The 21,673-nt window shown below is 45.9% G+C and overlaps 1 protein-coding gene across 6 annotated transcripts in view; it reads left to right on the forward strand.

Moving 5' to 3' along the window:
• EYA2 (EYA transcriptional coactivator and phosphatase 2) overlaps nt 1–21,673 on the forward strand; it is a 287,148-nt gene that overhangs the window by 43,346 nt on the left and 222,129 nt on the right. The window contains exon 1 of one of the 6 annotated variants that reach the window (XM_067708329.1): nt 3,197–3,466. The exons of the other annotated variants lie outside the window; for them this stretch is intronic. Within the exon in view, the coding sequence (XP_067564430.1) occupies nt 3,465–3,466 (2 nt within the window). The 5' untranslated portion in view covers nt 3,197–3,464. Of the gene's footprint in view, nt 1–3,196; nt 3,467–21,673 lie in introns of those variants that run through there. 6 annotated transcript variants of the gene reach the window in all.

A 21,673-nucleotide genomic window follows, 5' to 3' on the forward strand; every position in this document is an offset into this window, starting at 1 on the left:
AGACTCTTCCGCAGTTCGTGGGGCGGATGCCATCCATATTAGGTTTGTTAGAGAGTTTCAATACAGTGATGGATGGGAACGTGGCCTGCTCATTCAGAGAGTGTCGGTTCTTACTTGCATCACCCCCAGAAGTACTCAAAGAGAAGAGTGAAAGTGAAGCTTACTTGCCTGGGGAGTATTCCTTCCTGTTCTCTAGGTAGCTGCAGTCTTGGAATTTCACACATTCTGGAAGAATCTACTAGTCTCCGAAGGGCAATCTTCTTTTTAATGGGGGGGTGTACCCTTTCCATATTAACTTAAAACATGAATGAATTTTTTTCTTTAGAGTTCTGTCTTTATCTTATTATGTGTTTGGAAAAGATATAGCAAGCATTTCAGACAAATGGTTTCACATGTTTTTAACTGCAGAAGACAAAAACGGTTTAAAACTCAAGTCCACCAGGTAATTATAGTAAAAGTGGCATCCGGGTATGGCAGGATTCATGAATGAAGAAAGAGAAACACGCATCTGAATATGTGAAATTTTCCCCGAGAGCTCTTCATTTAAATGAAATCGTTTATTCCCAAAGCTTGTCCCTGCAAGCTGCTTACAGCAAATGCCTCAAATAACAGAATTTTCTACTAACCAGAATTGCAGTTCTGCGCTCAGTTTTCAGGGGAATGAAGTGAAACAAATGAGTCTGTCAAGAATGTTAGTAAAGTCATCTCAGAGCATGTGTCTGGACACATTCAGTCTCTGTCTTTCGTCTTTGAAAGAGGAATGGCTGGCCTTTAGATGAATATGATGCTAATTAAAATGACCTCTGTGTGCTTACTCGATGACAGGATCTGTTCTGATTGAGTATAGCGATCAACTGACTTATTCCTCACAACAATTCTATGAAGGAAGTCTATTACTATTCATATTTTCAGGAGGAAAGTAAGGCACAGAGAGGTTAAGTGACTTGCTCGAGGTCACACAGCAGTTAAGGAGTAGAGCCAGGCTTTGTATGCAGATGGTTCTAGAGGTTGTCTTCATAACCCCTGCACTCCCTGCCTCCTTAACCACCATAGAAAGAATTAAATTTTCCTTCTCTTTGACCTTCACTTAACTGGACAGTTAATTAGGGACAGGCATGAGAGGGAAACAAAGGGACCGTCGGTCTTAATTGTAATTTTTCAGTATTTTACAAGGATGTATTGGTGTATTCTATCAGCCTCAGGTGCAGAATAATACAGGGGTTAAGAGCCAGTCTGTCCAAGTCTACTACTTACTATCCTCATGACCTTGGGTTTACTTAAGTTCTTCTAACGTCAGTTTCCCCACTTAGGAAGTGAGGATCATGAATCTACATGATCAGAGTTAACAACTATGACCTGCGTAGAAGGGCATCTGATACACATCTGATTGTCCAATACCGTTTATTACCTGTTGGAGCAAAAGTAACTATGGAAATCATATCTCACGGTGGGGCGCAGTTGCAGTTGGGTACAGTTTGCAGTGGAAGAGAAGGGAAATTCCCAGGCATGCGGGGCTCGAGCTGGAAAACGGCTCAGGTTTTTCCAGATAAGGTCAGAGACACTGGCTTTCCTCGTCCCCACGTGAGAAGTTGCAGAGACAAGTCCGCAGCAGGCAGCCTGGAACGCCCAGCCCGCCGGTATTAAAATTTAAGCGGATGAGGACACCACGGCCCTCGGGGGAGGGACTTGCCTGTCACGTGCCTGATGCCCGGCAGAGCGGACCCCCCCTTCCCAAGACCTCCCAGGAAGAGTTGGACTTTGGGCAGCACGGGTCAGAGGCAGAGAAGAACGCTTCCAAAAAACCCTGCCCGCTTGTCTGTGCAAACTCAAATGCCGTGGTAGCCTCTGATTCCATTTTTCTTCTTATTCCCTTTCTTCTGTCGTGGAAAATGTCCTTTTCTCCAGAAGCCACTGCTGGGTTTTCAGTGACCAGGTGTGCAGACTGTCTGGGTTTGCCTCCTTTCGCCTTCCTCCTCCACTTCAGCCCCCCTCCATTTCCTCTTGAATGCAGAAAACGGAATTTCATTCATTCATTCGAAAATACGTACTGAGCACCAGCTGTGTACCAGGACCTACTCTGGACACGAGAAATACAGTAGAGAACAGAAACAACCAAAATCTACTTCATGGAGCTGCAGTTGAGTGGGGAAAGACCAAAGATAAAAACCTAAATGTGTAAAGTACACAGAATGTCAGATGGTCATGAGTCTGGGGGGGAAAAATCAAGAGAAGGTGGATAGAAAGTGCGGGGGGGAGGGGGGCAGGGGAGGGCTCTCTGAGCAGGCGGCCTCTGAGCACAGGGCTGGAGTGAGCTCTGCCCATATCTGGGGAAGAATATTCTAGAAAGAAGAAACAGCAAGGGCAAAAGCCCTCAGATGGGAGCCACCTGGAGGCCAGTAGGGCTGGGGCCAATAAACAGGGGGCTGGCGGAGATGAAATCATGGTGGAAGGGCCCCATCAGGTAGAGCCGTTCTGTGTCAATCAGACATGTCTGAAGTCAGTAGTATCATAATTTTTAAAGGACTTTTTAAAAGTACATAGGACCTAAATCTGAAATCAATCATTGCAAATTCAGATAGGCAGGTAAGAAGTTAATGAAATGAGCAGGGTAATTAACCAGGGGGAATGCTGATTCCATATTGCCATGTGTTCTGATTTTTCAAAAGACGCTGAAATCTGGACTTTTATGAGAAATGTCCTGATTTTAAAATCATCACGAGGAACCACCAGCATGCAGGTGCAAGCTTGCAGTTTGAGACCGCTCTTCCAAACATCCCTGTAGACCCTGGGAGTCTAATTTCAGTGACAAGACAGTGAGCCTTTCTCTCACGCTCTCTTTTCTTTACTTTTTTACCAATTCCTGACCAGAAGGGTGCCAAGAGATGCTACCAGTTGTTTCCAGGAAAAAGTAGGACTTGAATCTCATGAGGATGGGGGCTGAGACGTCGTCCAAGGAGCAATCAGCTTGCTTCATTTTCATGTCTTTCTCAAGACTTTTTCCTGATCACCCCTCATCGTGGGTAATGACAAACATGGTCCAAATCCATCCTCTTTCGGGTTTCCATTAGTTTCATGATGATTATTATTTTGTCATCTGGGGTTGATTTAGGAGTGGTGAAATGTTTGCAGGTTTCGTAAATGGTTGTCAGCCACTGTTTAGAACGGCAAGGAACTTCTTGTGTTGTTCACATCGTAAGGACTGTGGTGATAGTTTCCAGTGGCTACAGACGTGAAAGGGGATAAAAGGAGGCGGGGCCTTGAAGGATTCCACACAACGTGATTGGAAAATTGAATAATGAGTCAGGGGTGGCGGGGCTGCGAGGGTGAGGCGAGGGTTCAAGAGCCCTAAAGACCTGGGTTGCCCAGGCTGACAACACTGGATTCACAGTCTGCCTTCTCCACCCCAGAGCTGAGTCAAGCAAAAACCCTGCCACGGGCCCACAAAGCTGTCAAGATTCTTCTGGATGTAAGTAATAGAAAACTTACTTCTGAGTTGGTTTAAGTTGAAAAGGAAACGTACTGACTCTGGGAAATGTAAAGTTCTGGGGAGATCTGGTTTCAGGTGTGGCTGGTTCAAGAGCTGAGACGTAGGTGATGAGCCCATCCTTTAATTAATCCCTGTTCAGGAGGATTCGGTACTTTGTCATGCACCACTTCTGGAACTTGGGATGGAGTGGGAGAGAGGTAGATTCCCCAACTGAAGTCAGCAACATTGGCTGGAAGTTGGGGGTGGACTGGTTCCCTGTGGATCCCCAAACTTCAGCATAATGCACCTCTAGATATGCCTTGGCCGCCCCTCTTCTACTGGGCTACAGTGCCATTTGTGAAATGTGTGGGTTTTCCAGGTGCTGTGCAACACTGTGTGTGTATCATCTCCTTTCTCCTCAAACACTCCTTTGGGGACGGCACTTTTAAGACGTGCTGCTATTCTCCCTCCCATGTGCTCTTTCCCACAGGCCTAGAGGATGACCTTTTATTTCAGATAAGGGTGTTCAGAGAGGGTCATCTTTTTTCATGGTGTCTTGTACAAAATTAGTGCTCAATATCTGGGACACTCCACCCAAGCATGGGAGAGGCACTGAACTTCTGAGGAAAAGATAGAAACGCCTCAGTATCACTTGGAGTGGCCAGAGTGACCCTGGCTAGACTGTGCTTACGTTTATGGGCCTCTGATGATCAGCCTGTGTTTCTCTTCCTCCTCTGAGCTTTGCCCTTCATTATTGCCTCCACTCCATTATTGCCTTTTTCCTGTTCCCTTTAGTGGCCCTGCAGTAACATCTCATGCAATACAGAGGTTGCAAACTGGCAGCCAAAAGGCATTTTGTTTGGTCTGCAGAACATTTAAAATAGAAACTGGAGCCAACATTTGAAAATCTGGACATTCCACACAGAAATGAAGATTTCTGGCTTCCATTAAAAAATCAGAAGATCTGTCAACACTGTGCCCACATTTTCACAGGACTTCAATTGGCTTGAACTGGGAAATGACTGTCTCTTTTAGATGGATGGGTTCTCAGTTCAGCACAGTCCCCACCTCTCTCTATTGTCCCCCTGACACTGGGGTTCAGGGTTAGTTGCCGTTGACCATTGGGATGGTGCTGTTGGCTGTCCTATAGTAGATTTCAGAGGGAAGGTAAGTCTTTCCTGTATCCACGTCTTCATCAAAAGTGTGAAAATGAAGTATAAATCAAGTTGGTCATTAGTATTAAGAAAAATGAGAAAAAGCATGTGTTTTGGGGTCAGTCAAGGTTTCTCAACCTCGGCACTATTAACATTTGAGGTTGGACAGTTCTTTTTGTGGAGGTCTGTCCTTGCATTGTAGGAGGGTATTTAACACGTCCAGATATGGACCATACCCCTTTCAGAAGTAAATAGTTCCCTGGACTCCAGGCATCCACCAGTTTGGTAAGAAGTTACTGTAAGTGAAAAAAAACTGTTCTTGCTGTGAATTGCATGCTGGCGGGCCCGGCGTTGGCAGTAGAGGTTCTGAGTTGGCTGACTTGGGTTTAATCATAGGTGAACGTGCCAACCGTTGAGGCCACTTGCGACGGCCTGTCTAAGATGTTATAGAAGGAATTCAGCGTGAATGAGAGGTTGAACCATCTTAAGGAGTCTTTGGAGAATTTCTTAACTTTCAGCTGAGAGAGGCCATTGTGGCTGCTATTTTCAAAAGATTTGCAAACAGTAGGTTCTGCTACAGAGTGTGGACAGGCATGAAGCCTCGTTGGAGAGCAGAGGGAGGGACCAAATGATCTCTGGGTGTCTCTTCCAACTCTGGTTCTGTGAGCTGCACCTCAAAGAGTGAATTTCCCCAAGACTGGTTTAGTATGTTGCCTACTGCATTGCCGCAGCTCATGATGATGGTCTGTGATGGAAACCCAGGGGAGCAGTGATGGTTGTCCAGGGAGGGAAATCAGCCTTCCCTAGGCCAGTACTGTGTACGATGTGGTGTGGAGGTTTTTCTGATTTGTTTTGTTTTGGCCTTTCACCAGTGCTCCAGATCCTGTCCAGTGTCTGAAATAGTGTCCATGCTTAGGTTTCCCATACTAACAATAATAGGTTCCAGTCAGACATTCAACACCTATTAATTGAACACCTGCTATGAGGCAGCCACTGTTCCAGGCACTTGGCAGGAAGCTGAGAGCAAAACTGACCAAGTCCTTTCTCTCATGGAGCTGTGTTTTTGGTGGAAGAGAGATGGACAATAACAAGAACACAAGCAAAAATACGTATAGTGTGACAGAGAGTATTAAGTGCTATGGAGAAAAATAAAGCGGGGAGGGAGGGAATAGGAAGTGCTGGGGTGCAGCAGGGAAGGGTGGTATTTTTTTTTTTTTTTTTTTTTTTTTTGCGGTACGCGGGCCTCTCACTGCTGTGGCCTCTCCCGTTGTGGAGCACAGGTTCCGGACATGCAGGCTCAGCGGCCATGGCTCACGGACCCAGCCGCTCCGCGGCATGTGGGATCTTCCCGGACCAGGGCACGAACCCGTAGCCCCTGCATCGGCAGGCGGACTCTCAACCACTGCGCCACCAGGGAGGCCCCGAGGGTGGTATTTTTAATTTAATTTTAATTTAAAATAAAGTGCTTAGTGTAGGTGTGCTGGTAAGTTGGCTCTCTGGAAATAAAAGGTCCTGACTTACAACATTTGCCACTTCCCATGGTGTAAATACTCCCACCATGGCTGATTTCAAGCTCCTGTTGGTTTAATAACCAGCTCACAATATTCACACGAATTTAACAGTCATTTCTTGCAGGCTGGTGCTGGCCAGCTCCAGCACTCCACTGGTGGGGAAGGCCTCACCGTAAACTCTCTGGCCAAAGAGCACGCACAGAAGACCTGAGTGGGATTGTGCCTGGTGTGTTCAGGGATAGCCCAGAGTCCACTGCATCTGGAACAGATAGGGGGAGAGGGATAGGACATATGGTCAGAGAGGTAGCCAGAGGCAGATGATGTAAGCATTTTAAGCCATGGTTGGATTTTTGGCTTCTACTCTGAATGAAGTGGGAGCCCCTGGAGGGCTCCAAGCAGAAGAGAGCCAGGATGCGATTTACATCTGGCAGAATCCCTCTGGCCGCCATGAGAATGGGGGGCAAAGACAGAGCAAGTAAACCTGTTGGGAGACTGTTACAGCACGAGATGATGGCGACTTGGAGTAGGAGGGTAGCAGCAGGGCAGGGGTGGGGAGAAGTAGTTGGATTCTGTATATATTTTGAAGGTGGAGCCAATGGGATTTGCTGACGGAATGGATCTGGGAAGTGATACGAAGCATCCAAGGCGACGCCGAGGTTTTTGGCCTGAGCATCTGGGAGAATGGAGCCCATGTTTCCCGAGATGGGGAGACAAGGGGAGGAGCAGGTTGGGAAGCAAGGTTAGGAGCACCTTCTATGAACCTAGCCTTGAGCAAGGGCTTAAACGCACACCTTCTCCTTCCGTGCTAACAAGTGGGTTCTTTGATTACCCCATTTCAGAGAGGATGGGACAGCGACTCAGAGAGGTTAAACAGCACACCCCAAATGGCCCCGCTGGAACCTGGCCAGGCCAGGACTACCTTCCGCCCCACCACCACCTCCCAGCCGTTCTACCATGTTTTCTCAGCTCTCCTGGCCCCATTCCTCCTCTTCGTTTTGAGGAAATGGAAGCAGAAAATTTCTTCAAACGAACTAAACAAGGAAGCAAAAGCCTCTCCCTTGTTCAGAAAGAGCTCTGCAGGGGTTCATGCCAGGCACAGGTGGATTCTGCTCAGTGGACCCATTGCTGGCCTCTTTCTATGACAGATTTGTTGGATTAACCCATGAAGATTAGTATTCCACAGGAGAACTCACACTTAGCAAAAATTAGTAGTCAGTAGCTTAGAAGGCTTTGGTTTGGGGCGGACATAGGTTTAAATCCAGACTCCACTGCTGAATAGCTTTACCTGCCTGAGCCTCAGTTTTTCCGTCTGTGCCGTGGACGCACTAAGAGTTCCTCTCAAATTAAATGAGATAATGAACATAAGGTGCTTGGCCCAGAGTCCACACTGGGCAAATGGAGGGTCTCAGGACCATTATGGTTTGAGAGAAAGAATTAGAAAGTCGGGTTTAATTGTAAACCGAAGGTGACTTGCCTTCTGAAGCTGGGGTGGGGACGAGGGGTTGTGAAGCATGTCATGCCTGAGAACTTTGTGGTTTGGCCTTTTTTTCTTTCTTTCTTTCTCTCTCTCTCTCTCTCTCTCTTTCTTTCTCTCTTTCTTTCTTTCTTTTTGTGATCCTGGAGGTTGGAGGCCTCTGTCTGGGTTCTGCTGTGCTCACCAGGCGGCCAGTCCTCTGCCATTTACTGCTGTCAGCGCTCCCAGAGGAGCCAACCTCAGCCCCAAAGAGTCGGCTGCCTTGAATTGTCATTTGTCGAAGGCAGAACAGCCTGTTCTCTCCACAGGCAAATCCCCAGATGGGAGCCCATTCGGGGCTGCTACGGTTTTCCTGATGAAATTCCTGACTTGGTGTGTTGTGTTTTTTTAAAAACACGCCCACTGCCTCACAAAAACCTCAGCCGGGGAAGAGAAACATTTCTCATTGAATTACTGGTTTTTGAAAGAGTGTCAAGTTATACCCCACTTTCATGGCCTACATACGCCACTCTTTCCACTCACTGCTTCTGTGGAGAGTCCAAGATGGCAGAGTGTGGATGTTATCTCTGGCTGCCCTTGCATTACGCAGATGGGAAAACTGAGGCCCAGAGAGGCCAAGGAGGAGAGCCACAGGCTAAGTTGGTCTCCGGGCCTCGGCCAGACCCAGATCTCTTTATTCCAGAGCCGTTATTCTTCCTCCTTCATCAGAGGTCACAAATGGGCAGGCTGTGGCCACCTCTACCCCACAGATGTGCTGTCTTTGGCCCGAGAGTGTTTTAATTTGAATGAGTTGCCAGCATTTAAAAATCAGGAGATTCCATATAAAAACCCAGCTTTCTGGCTTCTCTTCAACCATTGGGAGATGTGCCAAATGAGATCTGCCTTCCTGCATGGTGACAGTTGAGGATCTCAGTAATGTCCACTCCCTTTAGCCAGAGTATGTCTTCCTTTTGCCACAGTCCCCACCCCTCCCTGTCATCTACCGGGACATGTGGGGCTGAATGTCTGTTGCCATCACAGAGCTTCCCTTCCTGGTTCTCTTATGGTGGAGTTAATAGGAGAGTAAAATATTTCTTGAACTTGTGTCTTTATATCAAAAACAAAGGAACAAAAGATGAAGCGAAATGGCTGCTTGTTTAAAAATTAATGGTACACAGCATTATTTCTTTGTGGCAGGGAAGATTTCTGTGAATTTAACATGCAAACAGAATACATCAGTGTCCAAATAGCCAGCCCTCTTTACTGACTGATGCCCCCTTCCCCTTTTCTGCCAGCATCATGTTTGTGACCCCTCCATGCCAGGGCCATAGTTTCCACTTCTTTTTTAAAGATAGAATTAAACTTCTTTAACCAAAATCTGCTCCACTTCTGTGAAACCTGAACCAAATTAAGAAGTTTAAATAATTTTTAATTGCTCAAGAAAGACCACATGTGTGAGTCTGAATGAGTACGCGCGCGTGTGCACACATGTGTGCCGTGTGCCTGTGTGATGTGCTCTTGATTTATGGGATTACCCCTGAATAGAACTGGATGAAAGTGTTTTTTTCCCTGGCTTTGGCACTGGCACTTCTGGACTTTGCTGTAAATTTAAGCCAGGGTGCAAAGCCAAGTGGTTTTAACTCTCTTTTAATGGTGTAACAGGGAGCTGCGTTAAGGTTGGGTTAAAATTGATGTTCCTTCTTTCTGGGGCATACTGGGGGGGCTCGTGGAGAGAAGAGTTGGGGATACCAAGTTTTTAAAATAATCATTTCAGGAGAGCTGACCAAGAGAAAAGAGACTCACATTTTCAGAATGCCTGCTGTGTGTCAGGACTTGGTGTGAAGATTCTCTCCCTGTGTTCCAAAGTGAGCCGTGGAACTTTCTTTGAATACCGACCTGTTCTTTTTCGTGTGTGTTAGGAAGAAATAAAGATAATCTATAAAGCACATAAGGAGTAGTATTTCTTAGAATGAAGCCCAATTTGTTTAAGGGGGAAAAGAGTCCATTTAGAGGAGAAATATGTAAATAGTACAGGTGGTTTTGTGGATGTGACAAAATCGTGAATGATGGTTTGATTCAGTCCTCACAATACTCGGGAGTGGTCAAGTGGTCAGCCCACCCCTAAGCTGGGAAACCCTTCTAAAACCTTGTACTTCCTCAAAGCACTTAAACTGGTCATTAAATACTTAGTTGTGTAATCTTATGCAGAGTTCTATCTGACTCCTTTGAACCAGGACTGTGTGGTCATTTCACTGTTGTGTTCCCAGCATCCGGGAGAGTTCCAGGCATACAGTAGATGCTCAGGAAATAATGCGGAAATGAGGTGGTTGCCGAGAGTTTCACAAAGCTGGACTGGTTCCACGTAAAGAATGGTCTGTTAGACATAGAAAACAAACTTACGGTTACCAAAAGGGAAAGCAGGGGCGAGGAATAAATTAGGAGCTTGGGATTAACAGATACACACTACTATATACAAAATGGATAAACAACAAGGTCCTACTGCATAGCACAGGGAGCTATTTTCAATATCTTGTAATAACCTGTAATGGAGAAGAATCTGAAAAAGAATATATATTTGTATAACTGACTTTGCTGTACACCAGAAACGAATACAACATTGTAAATCAACTGTACTTCAATATAAATAAATAAGTAAACAGACAAATAAAGATAAAAGCACCATTCAGAATAGGGATCACACACACAGAAAGAATGGTCTATTAGTTTTATTTCCTTTCCACTGTAAAGGTAATATTTATGGCTATAAACTTTCTCATTTGTTGTTTTTAAACTCTACTTGGCAAATCGAAATGGGAGCTCCTTTATGTTCGGTTGCCCAGTTTTTTTCTTGTCTTTGAGATTTTCTAGTTGGTGGAATCCTCCAGTTTCCTCTTGAGATGTTATCAAGCCAGTCGATGAAATCCCTGAACCCCCCTTCCCCGCACTCCGACTTCCCTCAGGTTCACTTCACCATTTCCCCTTCTCGGGAGTGAGGGCAGGTGTGTCTTCCTCACTCCAAGCGCCAGTGACACAAAAACAGAAGCCAGAGCAGTATCTCCAGGACTTGTCCTCAGGCCTCCCAAGATGGCCAGAGCCTGCCCTTAGCAGATTGTCTGAGAAGGCAGGACCCGCCATCCCTCTGGGGGAAGCAGGAGCCACTGGGATGCCTCTGGGTGACACAGCATCTCTTCACGGGCTCTGCCCACCTGCTTTGGTTTTGGCATAATGCAGATTTTCTTTTCCTTTTCTAGACCAATCCAGACCCATCTCATAAAGGTTAATCATAACTACTGGCTGAGCAAGGGTTCACCTCTGAAATTCTGCCCCCTGTTGACCCCCAGTCACTTGTTGCCAGCTTGGGGGCTGCCCAGGTGCCACCTCTCCGTACCCTAGCTGTGGCCAAACCTTGGCGGGCTTTTCTTCCCTTGCAGTTTTATTGAGAAATAATTGACAGGCAGCACCGTATAGGTTTAAGAAGTACAGCATGATGGGTTGATTTACATATATTGTGAAATGATCTCCACTATAGGTTCAGGTAACACCCATCTTCTCATAGAGATACAATAAAAAGAAAAGAAAGAAGGGGAAAAAGGAAACTTTTCCCCTTGTAATGAGAACTCAGGATTTAATATCTAACAACTTTCTTGTGTATATCACAGCAGTGTTAACTACAGTCATTGTGTTGTACATGACATCCCTAGAACTGATTTATCTTATAACTGGGAATTTATACATTTTGACCACATTCTTCCAATTCCCCCTCCCACCACCCTCTGCCTCTGGTAACCACAAGTCTGATCTTTTTTTCTGAGTTTGGTTTGGGGTTTTGGGTTTGTTTTGTTTTTTTCAGATTCCACATATAAGTGGGATCATACAGTATTCGTCTTTCTCTGAGTTATTTCACTTAGCATAATGCCTTCAAGATCCGTCTATGTTTTTGAAATGGTAGGATTTCTTCAGTTTTTATGGCTGAATAATATTCATTGTATATATAAACCGTGACTTTTTGATCTACTCGTCCATCGAGGGACACAAGTTGTTTCCGTGTCTTGGCTACTGTAAATAATTTGGTCGACTTTTAACTGGGGAGACTCCAGGGTGAGGACGCTGTGACAGCAGCTGTGGAGACCTGGGGCGGGAAAGATCCTGGCCCTCTCCTCAAAGAGTTTAGATACTAGTAGATGACAAGACAGGCCCAGATGTTTCCTCGGGACTGGGTTCTAGGTCCTGTGCTGAGGACTGGACAGTAACCTCTTGTGATTGTGCCTGGACAGCACTTTACAGTTTACGAAGGACATCCATAATTTATTTTCTGTCATGTCCATTTTTAGCCCTCTCTAGTGGATAATGCCTAGCAGCCATTCCATCTTTTGGTTTTCATTTCTTTCCTTTCTGGTTCCCCCTTCACTTTCAGGCCATTACCTTACGCCTCCGTTCCAGGTGTAGACCTGTGATCAGGTGTAGACTTTTCTCTCCAGTTCAAGGTGTAGACCTGGACAATCACAGGATTCCATCCCCCGGCCCTCAGGATTGGTTTAGGGACAGGTATGTGACTCAGGTTGAGTGGGACCCAATCCTGGGAACTTTGCTGGAATTGCTGGGGAAAGGTGCATTCTCTGCTCTGGCTGGCTAACTTAGTAGAGTGTGACCATCTTGCTTAGAGGAGGCCTACCTGAGAATGAAGACAACCCAGAGGAAAATAGAGACAAGATATTGAGGCCAAAGATTCCTGACGACATCATGGGAGCACCTGGATCCAGCCATTCCTGAAGCTAGACACCATGCTCTATTCAATTATTTTTCATTTACTTAAAAACACTTGAACAACTTTTCTTCCACTTGCTAGGACTAATACAGTTGGTTCCATTTGCCGAGTTGCCCTGCTTCCTCTAGTCATAGTAACACTCCCTTTCATTTATAAAGCCCTCTTGAAAGCCTTTTCATAGCAATTGAACTCACTTCTACAAGACATCATTGGCCTATTTTTGTTGATGAGGGATCTGAGGCACAGAAGGGGAGGGGAAGCAAGTTAACTTTTTCCCCCCTTGGATCATCCTCACCAACTTTCAGTCTGGGGAAGAAAAGCAATTTTCAATACCCAGGGCACCTCCACCTCAGTGGGGGAGAACGTAAAGTGATTTGATGAGCAGCCGCAGCAAGGTCAGGGAAGACCCTAACTGCATCACAGAATCATAGGAAGTGTGGTACTAATAGTAGTTTTAGATGTCTAGAAAACTTCTGGAAGATGGGAGAGGAAGTAGTTAACTGCAGTTACCTACGCAACATGGAATGGGGAGAGAGGAGACTTTTGTTTTTCACTGTATATACTCTGTGTACATTCTGAAAACGTTTGCTACGGGCATGGATTGTTTTATATTCAAATAAACAGTGAATTTTGTAATGTAACAGTAGCTGGCTTTCAGCTGGGACGCTTAGAGTATCAAACAGTGAATTACAAACCATTGAAAAAATATGAATCCACGAGTCTATGCCAATAATAAATAGATAAGTAAATAAACAGGGGAGAGGGAGGTTTCTTGTTTACAGGAGAATGACAAGGACCAGCGGGAAATGTGGAGAGAGGGCTGGACTAGAAACACGCCATGTTGTAACCATTATGGTAAAAGATTGGTTCAGTCAGGAATCATCCGTGGGTATGGAAGCTGGGGTAGGGATGTGGATGAGGACCAGGAGATTCGCACGCGCTTAAAGGGTCTCCCCGTCAACGGCTTATGAATTTCAAGGGGAGAAATAGTCCCTGTACACTGGAGAAATCAGAAAACACGTCGTCTGGGTGATCGGTACTAATGTCGTCAGGGAGGGGAGGATGAGTGGAGGAGGATGAGTGCCCTTAGAAGGACACACCGTCACCCCAGGTAGTGGTCTGGCTGAGGATGCAGAACCTGAATCTAATCATGAGGAAACGGCAGAGAAGCCCAGAAGGTGGAACATTCTATTTCCAAAAAACCCCACCTTCTTCTTTTAAAATGCCAGTGTTGTGAAAGGCAGAGGAAGGCCAGATTAAAGGAGCCTAAAGAGATAAGACAACTAACTGCAGAGACTAATTCTAGACTGGATCCTACACAGGAGGGGAAATGCTATGAGGGACATTGTTAGTTGACAAACTGTAGTGCGGAGAGTGGATTAGGTAAAATACTGTATATATTGGCGTTCAGTGTACTGATGGTAATTGTCCTGTGACTAGGTAAGAGAAAGTCCTTATTCTTAGGAAATACACCCCAAATGAATGAAGTATTTAGGAGCAGAGGGCCGTGTGTCTGTAACTTACTCTTAAATGGTTCAGAATAAAAATTAGATGTGTGTGTGTGTGTGTGTGTGCACACGTGCACACGTGTATGGAGAACAAAAGCAATTGATAAATGGGATAAGATGCTTACAGCAGGGGCATCTGGATAAAAGATACACGTGTGTTCTTTGCACTAGTAAGTCTGAAATTATTTCCAAAGAAAAACTTTAAAAAGTTGCTCTCAACAAAAATATATCATCATGGTAGCACTTATTGGATAGCAGGACTCAGGCCAGTTATGTCCTTTACTCCTCAGAGACCCCTGACATCAGGCACGATTAACATGCTCATTTTCACAGATGAAAAAGCTGAAGGTCATGGAGGTGAAGTTGCCTCAAGACCCAGAGCGAGTCAGCGCCAGAGCAGTATTCTCACTTCTCTGTCCAGAACCCACACTCTTAGCTATTCAACCAGTACTGACCTAAAGCACGGGACACCTCTTCCAGTGGAGGTTTTTCAGCGTTATGCCAGTGGAGCCTTGGATAACATTAAATCACTTAGTGATTTTTTTTTAAATCTCATTTCCATTCACTTTTCAATTCTTTTAAATTCAGAAGAAAATCTCAAGTTGGTGCTGATTCTCATTGAATAAGAGAGAGTCACCAGGTAGGTGACCCTTCTAGGCCCTCCGCATGTATTTACTCTCCCCTGCAACTCTATGAAGTAGATAGTTTAATTATTCTTACTTTACAGATAAGAAAACTGAGGTATAGAGGTTAAATATCTTGCCGGAGCTTGCATAGCTCTGGCTAGGGGAGGAGGTGGGATTTGAACCCAGGCAGTCTAGCTCAGAGACTGCCCTTGCTTGGCTTCACCGTTCTCTTCAGTGAGTTCAGGGGCGTGAATCTGAATGAATGGGAAAATGCAAACTCCAAAACCCTCAGCCAAAGTCTGCTCTGGGCCTGAGTCTCTGATCTTTCAAGTGCTGCCTGGGCCACTCTTAGTTTCGTGAATTTCATTTTTGTCATACGTAAACGGGGATGAGAATAGTAGTAACATCTGCTATTTATTGAGCACCTGCTAGATGCCAGGTGCTGTGACAAGTACCTTACATGTCTCCTTTTAGTCTTGAACTTGAACCCTATGTGGTAAGTACCGTTGTTCCCATTTTATAGATGAGAAGACTGAGGTTCAGAGTGGTTCACAATCTTTGGCAGCCCGTAAGTGGCAGAGATGGAGTCTGAAGCCACGTTTCTCTGATTGCAGAACCTGGATCCGTCACCGTCCCCTGGCCTGTGCCCTCGGGGAGCTGTCTTGAGGATGAGAGCTATTTTCTGTGGTGGCTGGGACACGGCACTGGGCATGAAAAATCACTAATGCTTGGGGTGGTGATGTTACATCTGCTCGTGGAAAACTGATCTCAATTTTGGGGTCTCCAAAATGGAGACTCGTTGGGGTCTCCATTTCCTCCTCTGCTGGGTCAGGATGTGGATGGCGGTGCGGGGAGTAGGGGCGGGGGGGCAGCTTTCAGGGACTGCTTTATGGAAAGGGTTCTAGAAGGTTGTGTGGCCCGGAAGCAGCACTGCGCTGATGTCGGGGGCCTCTACCTCGGAACTACAAGCAAATTCTTCCCTCCAACAAGAGCACATTGTGTTCTGGCCCTGCTCTCCCACCCAGGCTACTTTAAATGCAGATCCTGCTGCCAACAGCTACTTTTAGCGAAGGCAGACTATCATAAGGAGAGAAACTTGTGAGAAAATAGCAAAATGGAAGCATTGTTCCTGAGGGTTTGGAGCAGGCTCAGGGAACGGTGGGGTGGGAGAGGCCTGGAGACGTGCTTTGCCATCACAAATAAGTTGTACAATAATAATAATAATAATAATAAAGTCAGAAAGCTTTTTCTTCAAGCTGAAAGCAAGAGAGGGCCGGAGAAACGAGCTCTTGCAGGGTCATGATCCTGTGGTCCTATGGAACCTCAGCTAAAGGAGCTGGGGAACGTTTGGAGGAGGAAAATCGTATCTAGAGGCTGGAAGGAACAGAGTGAGATTGATGGAGGGATCGTTAGTGCAGGATGTGGGGCAGGAGGGTAAGCTTGTGGGTCGAGAGGGTGACGGAGAAAAGGCCCTTTTTTTGAGGAAATTAGAGTTCCCGGGACAAACAAGAATCATGGGATAGAAGATTATTATAAGGGCATTTCCAGCTCCACACTAGTTAGACCTTCTGATGCTGCCAGTAGGCTGTCTCATGCAGTAGTGAGTGGACCATCCCCAGAAGCATTTAAGCAGAGCCTGCATGATGATACAGGGATTTCAGCTTTGAGTTAGGATGCAGGACTTGAGCAAAGGTTCACAAACACTGACTGGTCTGTGTGTCAGGGCTAAGAGGATTGAGTAGTGAGGTTTTAATCCAAAAGATGAAGTTGATGTCTATTTAAAAGGTCGTCCTTTGAGACTATGCCCTTCCTATATTTGGGTGTTTCAGTGTCCTTTATAAAATTACCAGTTTGTGGAATGCAAAAGTCAGGAAATATCAGGATTAGATAATGTCCAAGTCTGTTCCATTGCTAAGACTCTGTGATTCAAGGAAAATATGCTTCTGATTTGGATGAAACAGGATAGGGGGAATGCATGTAAAATCAAGCCTAAAACTGACACATTGAGAAATGGCCGTGTCAGCATATTATTTAGAAATGTGGAGTTAATTACCAGAAGGAACAGCTAAAAAAGTTGACAGTGGTTGTCCCTTGAGAACTGGGCTGGAGGTGAGTTTTCTCTTAAGTATCCATTCTGTGTTACTATGTAAATTTGTAAATTACATGTATGTAATTATATGATGTTTCATTAAAAATTTTTAAAACGTAAAAATAAAGGCAATAATAGCAGCTATTTTCTGGATCCTCTGCTAAGAGCTTTTCATATATTGTTGTATTTAATTAACCCCATCTTAGAGATGAGGAGATGGGCTCAGAGAGGTGAAGTAACTTGCTTTGCTCTACAAAGAGGGTGACTGCCAGGTTTTTTGTTTTTGACTTGAGAACCCAAGTCAGACTCCTAGACAGAATTCTCTGTTGTCCTCTGCCCAGGGTGAGACTTCTGGGAAGTTTGAGAAACGGGAGAGGATGGGGAGGTGGGTGATGCTGCAGAAAGGACCAGAAGATAACTGGAAGAGAGATGAGGACAAAACAGGAAGTTGTGGTTTGCTTTCTAGATTGCGCATTTTGAGAAATTCTGCAGAGAAGGCACAGATGCGCGTTAAAAGAGAAACTAATAAACAGTTTCTCTTTTCCTTTTGGCCTTGATGGGAGGGAGGCAGAGAGGGAGAAAGCAAGCTGTTTTGGAAGAGTCTGCCCTGTGCCAGGCACTGTGCTAGGAACCTTGGGTAGATATCAACCCATCTAGTCCTCACAGTGACCCTGAGAAGTAGACACATTCACTATCGAGGTCACTTCGGAGTGCCTACCGCAGGGTTTCTCAGCTTACAGTCTGGGGCTGGATAATTCTGACGTGCGGGCACTGGGCGCTGTAGGATACTTAACAGCACCCCTGGCCTCTATCCACTGGATGCCAGGAGCATCCCCCACCCTCTCAAGCTGTGACAATCAAAGATGTTTCCAGACATTGCCAAATGCCTCCTGGGAGGCAAGACCACCCCTAGTTGAGAACCGCTGGCCTCCTGTGACTGGGCGTGTCATACATATTGTCTCCAATCACCTCTCCAGCTCGTGGGCTTGATGTCCACCTTACAGATGAGAACACCGAGGCTGAGAGAAGGGGAGGGATTTGCCTGGGGACATGTAGTTATTAGTAGTGGAGCTGAGAATCGAAGTATTTCAGTAGGGAACTTAGAAAACCAGCTGATGAAGACCTGGGCCCAGACTTGACCCCAGGTTTACCCCAGGCTGGCACTAAAATGCAGATTGAATCTTTTCTTTTTAATGGCAGTGGATGTCTTAGAGGAGGTACAGGTATTTCGTTAACATCTTAAAAGTAGGCTGGACAGCAGCAAATGCTGGCACGGATGCGAGCAACAGGAACTCTCATTCATTGCTGGTGCGAATGCAAAATGGTGCAGCCACTTGGAAGAGCATTTGGTGGTTTCTTATGAAACTAAACATACTCTTACTGTGATCCAGAAATCATGCTCCTTGGTATTTACCCAAAGGAGTTGAAAACTTATGTCCACACAAAAACGTGCACGTGGATGTGTATAGCAGCTTTATTCACAACTGCCCAAACTGGGAAGCACCCAAGATGTCCTTGAGTCGGTGAATGAATAAATAGACTGTGGAAAATGATTTAGCACTAAAAAGAAATGACCTATTAAGCCATGAAGAGATATGGAGTTACCTTAGATGCATGTTACTAAGTGAAAGAAGCCAATTATATGCTCTGTGATTCCAACATTGTGTAAAAGGCAAAACTTAGGAGACAGTGAAAAGATCATGGTTGCCAGGGGTTGAGAGGAAGGAAGGATAAATAGGTAGAGCACAGGGATCTTTAGGGCCGTGAACTCCTCCATGTCATTATACATTTGTCCAAACCCATAGAATGTACACCACCAAGAGTGAACCCTGATGTAAAGTATGGACTTCAGGTGATAATGATGTGTCAATACGTGTTCTTTGATTGTAAAAATGTACCACTCTGGTAGGGGAGTGTTGATGGTAGAAGCAACTGTGCATGCGTAGGGGCAGAGTATATTTAGGAAATCCCTGCACCTTCTGCTCAATTTTGCTGTGAACCTAAAAGTGCTCTAAAAAAAAAAAGTCTTTAAAAAAAAAAGATCGGCTGATAGCATGGTGGCCAAGAGTGCGGGCTCTGGAGCCAAAAGCCTTTATTCAATCCACTTGCCAGCATGGAAACCCTGGCATGTTACTTAACATCTCTGGGCCTCAGTTTTCTTCTCTGTAAAATGGGGTTAACGACAATACCTCTTCATAGAGTTGTTCTGAGGATTAAATGACACAGAGTAAAACAGCGCCTGGCAGATCGATATTCAGCATCGATGAATATGTGCTGTTATTCTTATTTGCAAGCTTTTAAATCCATTTCATGTACTCAGACCTGGAACTCAGACCCCAGTGACGTACATCAGGGCACAATCGCCTAAGTGGCTGACTCTGCTTCTCTGCAGTTGAGCCCTGGGGTTGCAATTGGGTCGATTTTTCACTGACCACTGAGCAATCATCTCCGGGCTGCAGGAGTAGCCAGATGGGCCTTGAGTGTCCCAAGAAGAAGCCATCCAAGCCAATCAAGCACTCGCCTTCCCCACCAATAGGAATCTCAGGAGAATTATGGAAATATCTTTGCACATGGAAGAGATTAATTCATGTGGCCACAAATAGCTCGAACACTGTGTCCTCAGCGCTGTAATCTCCTATCCCCTGAAATTTACTCAGGGTGCCAGCTCGGCAGCCAGAAAAGCCACAGGGCTGCCTTAGCTACTCAGCCTGTTTAGCTGGGGGACTTCTCAGGAATTGCAGGGGGCGGGATGAGATTAAGTAGTTTGATTGTTTTTAATTTCACCCTCCCACTACTACCCCCACCATAACCTACTTCTGCCCTCCCACACATCAGCCACATGGATTTGTTGCGTGGCCCCCTGCGTTCCCACCTCCAGACCTTTGTCTGCCTAGGTCCCCCACCTAGAATACCCTCTTTTTATTCCCATGGCCACCTTTCTTGTCTCCACATGGCTAAATACCAACATCCTTCAAGCCTGGTACCACCACCTCCGCCTCCCGCTGGCAGATCATAGATGTTTTTACAGGGTGTGGGACCTGGAATGGGTTTTATTTTTTATATTTTTTTTAAAGATTTTTTTTGATGTGGACCATTTTTAAAGTCTTCATTGAATTTGTTACAGTGTTGCTTCTGTTTTATGTCTTGGTTTTTTGGCCTGGAGTCATGTGGGATCTTAGCCCCCCGACCAGGGATCAAACCTGCACCCCCTGCATTGGAAGGCGAAGTCTTAACCACTGGACCGCCAGGGAAGTCCCTGGAATGGGTTTTAAACCGCAGCTCTGCTTAAGGATAGGTAAGGAGCTTACTCTCTGTGAACCTCAGTTTCTGGCCCTGTAGGATGGGAAGGCTGATCCGTACCTTCCTCATAGGATCCTTTTAAGGAGAGAAGTGTGTTAGGTAGGTGCTTGGCACCACTGAGCATGTGGTAAGGACTCAATAAATGTTAGCTCAGGGCAGGTGAGGCATAAGCAGACCCCTTTAGATGGGGGGGGGGCGGACATCGGAAGACGTGAGACAGGCTGGCAGCTGCTGCTTGGCTGGCCACACCTCCATGAATGTGGCCAATAAGGAGACAACCCGCCCCCATGGATTTAGGCAGCAACATGGATAAGAAGAGCTTGGTGTCAGCTCCTGCATCCCCTTAGTCCCACAGGGCTGCTCGTTTCCAAAAGCTCCTCCAGAGTCACAGGATTGGCTCTCACTGGTCCAAATTGGGTCATGTGCCCATCCCTGAACCAATCACGGATGGCCAGGGATGGGTCGAGGCTCTGATTGACCAGGCTTGGAGCATGTGGCCATCAATCACATTGGTCAGGGCCGGGGTGAGGCTCTGATTGTCTAGGCTTGGGACCTGTGCCCATCCCTTTAAACGGCACTGTGGGACTCTCAGCTTCATCCAAACTATGTGGATGGAGAACGGAGGCAAAGTTCTCTAGAGGAAAGTCAGGATGCTGTTAGAGAAGACGAGATGAATGCTGGGCAGGTACTAACAACAGGTGTCAACTAGACTCTTGAAGAAGACAGTTTATTTCAGCCTGATTGCATGGACTGAATGAGAATTCAAAAGGTGAGATGGGGGGCCTGGAGTGAGGGTAAGGGAATCTCAGGAGGAAGGAACAGCACGAGCAAAGGCCCAAAGGTGTGAAGTGACATGTTTAGGAAACAAAAAGGAGCTCACCTGCTTGGAGCACAGGGAGTGTCCTTAACATGATTTATTTAATTCCTACAGCAGCCCTGTAAGCAGGTACTAAGATTAGCCTTGTTTTTTTATTTCAGATGAGGAATCTGAGGCACAGAGAGGTGACATCATTTGCCCAAGGTCACAGAGCTGCTAAGTGGTTTACCTCTCCACTAAGGTACATGATATCAAGGTCCCCATTTTCCAAGAGAGTCAGATGGGTATCGGGAGGTGACATGCCTTGAAGACAGTCATGGTAATAATAGTAATTACTAATGTCACCATTTATTGAGCATTTCTTATGTGCTCAATAAATGGACCGGGAGATGGGTAGGTGGGCAAGGTTGGAGAATTGAGCAGGGGCTAGGTGACCAGAGGTCTTGAATGTCAGGTGACTCAAAGAGGAAAGGGCTATGGTCCAATTTGTGTTTTAGAATTTATTCATTCATCCAACACAAATTTGCTGAGCACCTACTATGTGAATAAACATATGTTGTTTATGTTTGGTTATGTTTTCATGATACCCAAGGGCAGTGATAGGAAACCAGACTGGAGACGCTGAGTCTCAAGGCAGGGAGGCCAGGGGGGAGGCTGGTGCACCAGTGCAGGCAGGAGAGGGTAAGACTTCACTGGGGTGTGGAGCACTTTTCCCCAGAATCACAGCTGTAATCAAAGGCAAACCTGGACTATATAGAGGGAGTGCTTGAGGCCGATTTCTAGGCTCTCGTGTGCTGCCCCTTCAGGGCAGCCTGCTGGGAACAGTTGTGTAGCATCTGCTTGCATAGGCTGCCACCAACTGAATTACTCAGGCTAGAGTTGATTCTTTGCTGCTGCGGGCACTACCGTCTGTGTGACCTGCCTCACGTCTCCGGGCCTCAGTCTCCTCCACTAAATGGCTTAGTGATAGTACCTGCCTCCTGG

This window comes from Pseudorca crassidens, chromosome 15 (assembly GCF_039906515.1).
Source record: "Pseudorca crassidens isolate mPseCra1 chromosome 15, mPseCra1.hap1, whole genome shotgun sequence".
Taxonomy (NCBI): domain Eukaryota; kingdom Metazoa; phylum Chordata; class Mammalia; order Artiodactyla; family Delphinidae; genus Pseudorca; species Pseudorca crassidens.